The 10,798-nt window shown below is 39.7% G+C and overlaps 1 protein-coding gene and 1 long non-coding RNA gene across 9 annotated transcripts in view; one reads left to right on the top strand and one right to left on the bottom strand.

Moving 5' to 3' along the window:
• dscama (Down syndrome cell adhesion molecule a) overlaps positions 1–3,137 on the bottom strand; it is a 111,198-nt gene extending 108,061 nt beyond the window's left edge. For 2 of the 8 annotated variants that reach the window (XM_065962799.1, XM_065962798.1), the window contains exon 1: positions 2,013–3,127. In XM_065962799.1, the coding sequence (XP_065818871.1) occupies positions 2,013–2,055 (43 nt within the window). In that variant the 5' untranslated portion in view covers positions 2,056–3,127. Of the gene's footprint in view, positions 1–2,012 lie in introns of all 8 variants that reach the window. The other 6 variants (XM_020631187.3, XM_065962800.1, XM_020631188.3 and 3 more) reach the window with 4 other exon arrangements.
• On the top strand, positions 2,387–6,750 carry LOC136182395 (uncharacterized). Its single transcript, XR_010668656.1, has 2 exons — positions 2,387–2,485; positions 6,272–6,750. It is a non-coding gene; the product is annotated as an uncharacterized lncRNA (long non-coding RNA).
• Positions 6,751–10,798: the final 4,048 nt, after the last annotated feature.

A 10,798-nucleotide genomic window follows, 5' to 3' on the forward strand; every position in this document is an offset into this window, starting at 1 on the left:
GAATACGGTCTAAGATCAACAATCACGGCCCTTTTATTCTGCCGTACAGTCAATTTAGCACAGTACGGAAAGAAGCAGAATACAAAGAGAGGCTTGTCGTAATGAACACAAGGTTTTTCTAAATTCTGCCACAAAAGCAACAATCGAATGTTTGAAACGATAGAAAAGGTCAGCGTCGAATGAACCGAGTCTTGTCGACGTGAATGGCACTGCATCAGCAGCGACCTCAAATGTAGCATTCATCACAAACACAAGTGCTGTTGCTGCCATTCAAAGTTTCCATGTAGATGTCTCGAGCAGCAGCCATTTTGCAGCGCTGTTGCCTGGACCAAAGAGGCTGAAAGAGGCGTTGAAAAGCAAAGCGATGCTTGTGTTCAGCAAACAGAGATTTACGCACAGCATTGAGGGGGGGATCTGAAATGGACATTGGTGTCCTGTGTGTATTGAAATTGTCTCGAGTCAGTCGTATACAGAGGAGTCTTTGCTACACCCGTGTCGCTGCTTTGCCTCCATTCCCTCCTAGAAATAAACACTGCCTTCGTTGAACCCTTCAGCATTGGCCACAAAATGGTTTTCCTGTCATCTTTGCTTGACGCATCGCCCTCTACTCTCTCTTTGCATTGTGTCCACTTTGATTTTTTTTTAACCCCTTTCTTTCCGCCTACCTTTCAAAACATCTCCTGAATACCCCAATTTTCTTTCAAGCTGATTTCTGCCCCCCAACACGCGCACATCATCCCACCCCCTACCCCACAGCCCCTTGTCCTCCTCACTGCCCCCCCCTTTCCTTACACACCCTTCTTGTATTCGCTGTAAAAACCAGTCACCTTTACTCTTAAAAAAAAACAAACAAAAGCCACTTATCAAACCTATCTCTTGAGAATTTGCTGAACAAAATAGGATCTGGATGCATTCTGCAAGATGTGCACTTGGGCAAGGGTGATAAGGGGCTTGTCTCTTTTTTTTTCCAATCCAAAATGACTCCATGTCTGTGCTTCTAATATGGCGGGTGCAATGCCAGTAAAAAGCACAGCAGACCTATTTAATCCTTTTTTCTAGAAGATAGTCAATGGATCCGATACAGAGCTCGTAAAGAAGCCAATCATAAAGGCAAGTTCATTAAATAAATACTTAAAATCAAAATCAGGACTTGCTTCAATCATAGCATGCAAGTAAACAGGCAACATTTTGAATCAACATGTCTCAATTTAGGCGTTTTTGGATTTAAATAATTTAAATATTTGTACAGATAATAAACTATCCCAGTCAAATTCACACAATAATAGTTGTGTTTAAAATCAATTCACAACAGGTTAAAGATTTAGACACACAATCGTTGAATACACCAAGTCACTCTGTGGATTTGTTACAGCAAAATAATTCACAACAACATAATTTCTCTTAAGCTTTATATCAAAAAGGGGAATAGGAATCTGTTGATATGCAAATTGAGCGTCTAAAAATGAGGTTGGAAAATGCACCCAGACTCAGGCCTAATGCAGCTTGTTAAGAGCCAGGGAATAATCCTTCAAGAGGCCAAATGAGAATGAATGAAAAATAATTCTGAGAATTTATTTCCAATCAAACATTTTCTAAAAACTCAAAGAACAAACAGAGAAATGGTATTTTAAAGCATTATTCCTCTCACAGTACAGACTGCACCTATCATTCAACCTACATTTCTCCTCTCTCTCTCTCTCTCTCTCTCTCTCTGTTTGTCTCTCTCTCTATTTGATTAAAGGCTGATCTTAAGTGTTTAAAATGCTAAAGTGGTTTAACGTTTGCAAACTTAATCTCTATAAAGGGTAATGTGTGCAACTATTTAACACCTAAATCAACCTCGTCGCCTGTGTCAGGACATAGCAACAAGCTGTTCTTCCGTTTCAATTAAAATCAATATCTTCATTGTGGAAATGTTTGCATTACATTTAGGATCTTTTGTCTACATTCAGCAAAAAGCCACACTAAATCAGATAAACTTGAAGTTTAACGAGCGCAAATGCATCACCTACCATTCAAGATGCACTGGGAAAAGATGAGAGCCAATATCCACATGCCCCGCTCCGTTCAATATCCAAGCTTATGCTTTTTCTTCTTCTCTCCCCGCACTCTTTCTGCTTATTATTTCTTCCTTTTATTCTTTCAACAAGTCATTTGCAATGAAAGAAAAAAGGGAGCTTTACAAATCTCTCTCCCCCCTCTCTCTCTCTTTTTCTCTCCCTCTCTTTCTTTCAATCCTTCACGTTGGGAAGAAGAAGAAGAAGAAGAAGCAGAGGAGGAGGTTTGAGCTTCTTCCTGCTGCTGATTGTCTCCGGGTACGGCGGGAGATACTGTATCATCCACAGCTGTGCGTCTCCCCCCTTTTTTTTTTGGACTGACCGCACCGCAACGCACCGCGCCGGGCCTCAGTGCAGCCGTCCCCCCGTGTCGGAGCGCTGCTCTGCGTGGAACATGAGGTGGCTCGGCTCGGTGCGCTCCGGTCCAGGTGAGCTGTGCCGCCGCTGCTGCTGCTGCTGCTGCTGCTGCTGAGTCAGAGGCACGATACGCATAGGACACACCGCCTCTGCGCACACCCAACTCCACGGTTAAACAATTAAAATCACAAAAGAAAAAAACAAACGTCTCCAAAAATCTGAAAAACAATCAAGAAATAATGAAGAAATAAATCAGAGTTCTATGCACTGAAAACACCCAAACATGTCATCTCAGGTGTGTGGAGAAAAAAATGCGTAAAAGTTGGATATTTTCGAGGATTTTGGAGCGCATGGAGTTGATTGTTAGCTGCGCTGGAAACTCATTCTCTCTTCGCCGCCTCTCTCCGTCCGGCGAGCAACAAGCACACGCATCTTCCCCCCGCAGCCGCACACACAAACTGCGCACACTATAGTCCCTGCGCTTAAAACCTGCGCTGCCACACTGCACTGTAGAATAAACCCTCGCCTCCTTCTCCGCAGCCGCCTTTCGCCCTCTCCATTGCCTTAAAGGTGCAGGGGTGGGGAGGTAGTGGGGGGGCTAAAGGGGCGCGCACTGAACCTTTGAAGGAAAAAAAAACTCTGTATTTTTGTTTTTATCTAGGAGAAAGAAAGGATCACAATGTCCCACTCAGAGACGGAAAACTGTGCAGTAACATAGGCGAGAGAGAATTAGCCCATGCAGGACATCCTTGTATGGTTTGCTGGCGCTGTAGCAGGTTGGAGGATGGATGCTGAGGGAGGGAGGGAGGAAGGAGGGAGGGAGAGGGAGTGATGTAGGCTACACCTGACTGGATACTATGTAGGCATTTTGTGAGGGGGAAAAAAAGGCTAAATTATCTTAATTGGAGGAGATCAGATCCTGTCTTTTAATGTGTTTTCTGGATAATTTATGAGCCCCCGGGGGCATTTTTGGGGATCCTGCAAGCCTTGCCCCCTGCATTCATTAATTGACCTTGACAAATATAAGCAGCAACCCCCCCAATGCACCAGGGGGCATCAAACGGCAGCCATGTCAGGCATCCACAGCCCCCTGCGTGCTTTACCTCCATTCAAGGAGGCTGAGGATTGATATGTGAACACTTGAAAGCATAAATACATTTCATTTGAATTGAAGAGCTCAAATTAAACAATGTCAACAGTAGCACTTGTATGTTTTTAAAGGATTATTTGGACTATTCAGAGACATGCAGAGGATATATGCTTTCTTTGGAATCGTCATGTTTTCCAGGCATGCTATTGTAAAAAAAAAAAAAAAAAAAGTCATATTTGTGTTATGTGTTGCAGCGACATCCGCTGCCATGTGGCTCTTTGAATTTAGCGTGGCCCATTTATGTTCAAATAGTGAAGCAGGCGAGCCAGGCTTCAGCCCTGCACCCAGATACACTGTCTGTCTCTGAGACTCAGCATCCACATCAGACCTGCACATGAGCACGCTCTGCACCAGGAATACACAACCTGTCACCGCCTGTCTGGCCCCTGAATGTGCTTGCAGCCAGGCATCCCCAAAATAAAACAGATCATTATCACCGACTCCAACCATCCGGACTGAGGCGGCAGGGTGGAAGACATGAGCTATTCCCCACACATTGAATACAAAATGTTTTTTTGTTTTTTTTGTGTTCAATTTGCCTAATCCCCCTCCCTGTCAGTCTCATTGGCTCCAAACGTTCAGGGGGTTTGTTGTTCTGCTGTTCTTTCTCATGTGCACGCCTCTTCTTCCTCTACACACGGCTGTTCAGCGCTGGTCTGCAGCCTAGTGTTCTTAACACAACACTACTCTTTTCAAATGGATCATTATTAGAAACCATACTTTACATGTTTTGCTCCGGTTGCAGGCAGCTGCAGGAACTACTGAGGCTGCCTGCAAATAAAAAGAAACTCTAAGAAATATAATAATGTTGTTTAAACACCAACCACTATGCACAGATTGCTGAATTATTCCTGTTGTGTTTGTGCTACAGTGATGGCCCTTTTTTTGTGCAAGTCAAGGATTTTGGGCCTGTTGATATTTCTTGTACGAAAAAAATGTATTGACCAAACATTTCTATATCAATCAATATCAAAATGTATTGGATGTTGTTGCCACTTTTAAGATATCAAACTAACAACAGAGGCCTCAAAGCATCCAACAGATTGTTAAACTTAAAACCATCAATAAGAGGAATGTATCACACATTTAAGGCTGTGTTTTTATGAAGTAAAGATGATTAAACCTGCAAAAACACTTACAAAAAGTAGTTTCATCACAGCACAAGCTCAGCATGTTTCTAGGAACTCACTTGGAACACATTTCTTGAAGGTTACGATTATTTCATTGCTCATAATTTACAGTACAGATGTTTTAATGGGAGTTGATTTAACAATAGAGATTTCTATTTCTTAAAAAAACAATACAGCCTGTATCTAGAGGAGAGTGAAAAAAATATTCATAAAAAAATCAAGATTATTATCTTGTGACATTTAAAATAGATTCACAAATTCCAAAACTTCCTTTTTTGGGGGGCTAATTGGTCAATCCTTGCTAAGTGCTAGGCTAGCTCTTTAACTCAGTAGAATACCAAATGGAGCAGCAAGACATTCAGCCAGTCTCACAGATGACTGGAGTAGATCATGAAGTAAGTACTAATTTAAAAATAGACTTTGAATCATGAATCCAGAATTGTTTTAAATTGAAAATAAATTCTCAATCGAAGCCTGATCCCAAGAATTGAAATCTAATCGAATCGTGAGACACCCAAAGATTCCCAGCTCTAGTACAATCTTCTGTAGACATATTTGTGTTGTGTGAGGGGACTGCTAGCCGAGCTGCCACTAACGCCAATATAATGCTATCGATCAAATTCATGTTAATAGTTTTGAATAAAATGTCCTCTTCTTTCGAGGATAACAGGACACTTTTGAGGGTCGATGTATAGCAAAGTGTCCTGCCCATAGACTGTAAATATTACTGGACGAACCCTGACCCGTCTGTTACATAGGCAGAAAATGAGTCCAATCGACGGCCGCATCCATATTGGATTTGCAGTCTCAACCTAACTTCAGATCAACCTAGCCACAGCAGTAAGGCGGGACCGGCGGGACTTAACTCCGCCCATTCAGCTCGACGTTAGCAGTCCACTTCACAGCATAGCTAACAGCTAGGCTGCTATCATCCCCTATTCCTGCTCGTCCTGAGAAAACTCTATAAACAGTAAGTTAACATTTAACTTTTCTACAACACAGTTAAAACTAATTATATTCAACACAAATATTTAATTAAAGTCTTAGAACTACACTTTGTTAAATATACAACTATGGTTATTAGTTATTTGTCAGAGAAGTTAGACTTTGTCAGTGTTAGCAGAGCAATACATGAACAAAGTTTTATCCATAGACTGTAAATAAATATGAGACATCCAGAAGAAATCAACATTACAAAGCATACAGTTCATGTTACTGTTCTGACAAAAAGAGGAATGTCTGTGTTTTATATTTACTGATGTCAACAGCGATGACGGTGAACATGACAATTGAAAAATAATTATTTAGTATTTATTATAAGATATTTGTTTTCTATTGAACCCTGTGAAGTCATGAAGTCTGTGGACAGTGTCAGCTTCACACCAACAACTTTAAGTATTAGAAAAAATAGTGTTTAAAACTGGCATCTATTATGATGAGTTGCAGCCACCTTGTTCAATATTATTCCTGCAGATGTGGCTCATAACAAAAAAACAACCTGAGCTGTCACATGTAGTTAACTGTACATTTTGTCTTGTCTGAGGTATTAATTGAACACCTTTGTATTTCTCCTATAGACACAGTGTGGATTATTGGTGACTGGTCCGTCGAGGTGCCCAGAGAGCTGCAGAGACAGAGGAAGAAACCTGAGCCTCAACAACATCTGTATGTGTTGGTTCTTCTGGGGTGGACTTGGGTTGCTTCTCTTCAACAACTCCCTGCGAGGGAGGTCTCCCCCGGATGGCCTGAGTGATGTCACCCACAGGCTGAGAGCTGAGGCGTGTTTTAAGCCTCTTGACAAACCGTTACATCGCACCCGCCTGTCAAGCTGGTCAGCTACACGCCTTATTGTGAATAACTCTTATTCTTCATCAAATCAAAACTGATGAGTCATCAAAACATTCCCCCCCGTACAGTGTGTGTCCATCGAGACATGAGCTAATCACACCTATTTGTTTGTTTTGTACCAAGCTGTAAACATGTTCATCTCTGCTGTAAAAACAGATTTTTTTTAATGTTGTTTTTCAGATTAAATAAATATTTCTATATAAATGCACTCCTTTATGTCTACTTATGTGTATACATTTCAGATTTGAAATGATAAGACTAAAATGTGCATTAATGCTCAACTCAATAGCTCAGGGAAGGAAGTCTACTTTTACACAACTTCTTATTCTTTCGAAAAAATTTTTAATCAAATACTAATGTAGTTAATTTCTGAAAGTGGGATGGAACAGAGTCATTACAAAAATATGACCTTAAACACAGTCCCACTCTTAAATCAAGATACACCGAGAGTAAATAAGATCAATAACTTGTGAATAAAAACACAGTTAAAAATGATTTAGAAATGTAGTCTTCCCTGATCAATATCACATAATATCAACTTCTCCCATCTAAACTGGACAAAGGGTTTTAAAATGGGAAAAAAATGGTTTGATTGCAAGTTGTTTGGAGGAGATCTATTTTTATTTGAACAGCTGAAGCATGAATACAGTCTTCTAAGGTGCAAACCCTCCTCCTTCTTCTGAAGCTTGTGGAGCTCCTTCATGTACTGCTGTCTTATCTGTTGGCCATCTTCTCTCACCAAAACTTTGACTGTTGAAAAGTCATTCAGAAGAAGCTTGAGCATGTGACATGGATCCAGGAGAACATGGACTTTTAGTGAGGGGTCTTCAAGATGACAAAGAAAGAGAGAAAATATCAGTTATTCATTAAATCATTTTGTTTGTTCTCATCTATTTTTCTGTATTCATCTGTGTGTAAGAGCACATTTATAAATTCAACAGTGTACTACCCAGACAACAAAGGTACAGTATTCAGGTAATCAACATCTATTCAAAGTTAAGAAGATAAACATTATTGTAATCATGCTATTTTCAGCTCTCTCACTCACACAATGATATTCCACATCAAATTGTCTCAGATTTTGTGAGGAAAAATTAAGCAGTTTATTGTGGATAGTACTTCATCTTTACATGAAACAAATACAACCTGAATTATTTAAATCATTAACAGGTCCCAACACTCTGTTCTTCAGTACAGAACATACAGTAACTCATTTATTATTAACATGAGCTCAGTACATGGCTGTATTCTTCAAACTATTTCTTATACTTTATATCTATGTGCTTTATATCTTATTTTTGTTCCATATGTTATTTATATTTTATATTTCTACAGCTATATTCTGTGTATGAGTTCAGTGAAAATGAATATGGTTATTAATATAGTTCTTAATGGTTACAGATGCTCTTACAAAGTGATTTTTTTAAATTTGTTAACAGTTTGTACAAATCTTAAGACACTACATCAACCATGTAACTTTAATGTCATCCTCTATAACCTACACAGCACATTAGGTTCAGTTCAGTTTATGTTACTGACAGACAATTACTACACAAAGTTTGTTTTTTAATGTCCACATTTAGGTGGAGTATAACATTCATCATGACGTCAGATAACCACCGAGCTGAACCTTTAGCTTCTAACATCACACAAACTCATTATTTTCAACAACAACATCTTAACAACAAACATTTCTAAACCATTGACCGTAATTAATGTAAGTAATGTAAATAATGTAAATAATGTAAATAATGGGCTACACTGAGTACAGTTAGCCGACTGGTTTACAAGCTAACGCTAAACAAGCTAAAGGTCCGTAAATATAAATACCGACACATGAGTAAGCAGTAAATATAACACTACTATATCACTTACCGAAGAAAACTGAAGCATCAACTTGTTGGATGGTCTGTTAACTGCACAGCAAGCCATGTATGTTGTCAGATATGTGTTAAACAAACTCTCCAAACGAAGTAAGAAAGAGGAGAAATCAGACGGATCAAGCTGTTAGCCTCCTGACCTCCTGACCTGACAGACAGATGCAGCGTGCAGAGCTGTCAATCAAATCTGACACAACCCTTATATGGGCATAGTCGTTTTCCTTAATAGAATAAAATCCGATGAGTTATAAAAAAAATCACCCCCCCCCCCCCCCCCCCCCCACAGTGTGAGGAGAAGGGGCCGTCAACTTATCAGATATATCTCGTTTTTTGAACCAGGCTGTAAACATGTTGATTCCTGTGGTAAAAGCGGGCTTTTTTGGCTGTGGGCTTATGGCACTTCCGGCGCTTCTGCAGCCAGCCTCAAGCGGAACCTCGAGGAACTGCAGTTTTTGGAATTCCGCATAGGCTTAATTTTTTGAGACCGGAGGTTGCCCCTTGGTCCTGCCTTATTATTTTTCTGTGCCCAGTCATACTTGGATTTATACAAAACAGCAAAACCCAGAAAGACAAGTTTATAGCGTGAACAAGCACATGAGTATCTACAGAATCCAACTTAACTAAACTAAATGTGACATTTGTAGACACAGACACAAAGTTGTTGGTGTGTGTGGTCAGCTGAATAGAGTAACTGTAAACCTGGCACTGACCCAGTTCCTCTCATCACCAGTCTTGTTGATGTGTCGTCTTTTTGTCTATTAATGACCAATCATGCTGCCATATGGTGAAGGATTGTATTTAATGTTCATCCATGTGGACTGTGTGTGTAGAGAGATTGGATTAAAATCACTGGCTGCATGCTCATAAAGAGCTCAATCCCTGTTTCTCTAATCCCAGCTTTAACTCCATGATATGTTGGGAGGTTATGATCAAATCAGAAAGGTATTCTCCTCTTTAAACCCTTCTGTTATTTACACATTAAACCCGTCGCATACATTTCTAGGACTTCTTTTTGAACCGATTAAAGGTTTCCTGTATTTAAAATGCTCGGTCATGAATCAAACTTTCACAGAATGTCAAATATGAGCCGATGATGATGTTAAAAAGGAAATATAGGTCAACAACAAAATGATCATCCCCTCATCCTGAGGTTTATTTTATAGGTTTTCCCCTTTTACATTGATGTATAATACTTGATTTTATCAACTCTAACAAGTAGCTGATGTTGTTGGTGTTGTGTTTTTGTCAGATGGATTACAGAAAACTGCAGCCATGATTTTTATAAAACGTGGTGCATCGGTGTAGACGCTGCCACAGTAGAACTCATTTCATTTGGACTTATCTGTAGCCGTGGTAGGTCTGTAGTAAGTGTGTAATATAGAAGCACTTATACGGTGTGTGTGGAGTTTTGCACAAACTATTAAGCTGGCCGATAAGAGCGGCAGAGGAAAGTAGACTGATATAGCGATTAGACAATATTTTGTGTGAAGTTGCTCTGACATTTTAGTTTCGCAAACTCTCTTACAATTGCTCATCTCTCAGCTCTCAGTTGGTTTTTTATACTGCTGAGGTGTAAAGATCCAGCTAGGCTCACCCATTTAAAGATATGATAGCTAAAATCCGTTCTTACCACACTTCTTGATTTGGAAATATATTCAGACATACACAGTGGCTGTGCTTGTAACTTTGCCTTTAACTAGAGGACTTAGAGGTGGAGGTCAGTGCTTTTAGTGTATCTATCTGTTGGAATCGTGAACCTAAAATATATACTTTCCGTAATATGTTGCACGTTTGTTTATTCGCCCATAAAACATGCTAAGATCAAATAGATTTTTGATTTGGAGCAACAGACCGAAGAGGCACCCTGCTAACAGGGCATAAACATGTTGTTTCCAGCTCATCGAACGCTGCAGTGAAATACTGTTATCAGCCGATGTCCTGTGCTGCTACTTAGCAGAACAGAGAAGGGACGTATTGATTGAACCAAAACAAATGTATGTTAGAGAGAAAGAGCGATGGATGAAGTGTTTGTGAAAATCAAATGGATCATTTTAACTGGAAGATTATAACAAAGTGAGTGAGTACAGAAACTTTCTACAAATGAACGCAGGGATCAGACAAAAAAAAATCTAAACCACTGAGAGCACAGATTGTGACAAACCCGCTCCGTTCGACACTCAACCTCTTATTTTCACTGCTAACCAAAGAACAGAGATGCAAGAGTTGTAAAGCAGTGTGTTGTTTATTTTCAAAATGCAATTCAATTAAGCCAATTGTATAATAATGTTGTCTTGTCGTAGCTCATTCATGATAAAATGTATATATATGAGCTCATCAGGAAGCTACTTTACAGCAGGGAATGATAATATCCATAAA

The sequence above is a fragment of the Labrus bergylta genome, chromosome 14, assembly GCF_963930695.1.
Source record: "Labrus bergylta chromosome 14, fLabBer1.1, whole genome shotgun sequence".
NCBI classification, from domain to species: Eukaryota; Metazoa; Chordata; class Actinopteri; order Labriformes; family Labridae; genus Labrus; species Labrus bergylta.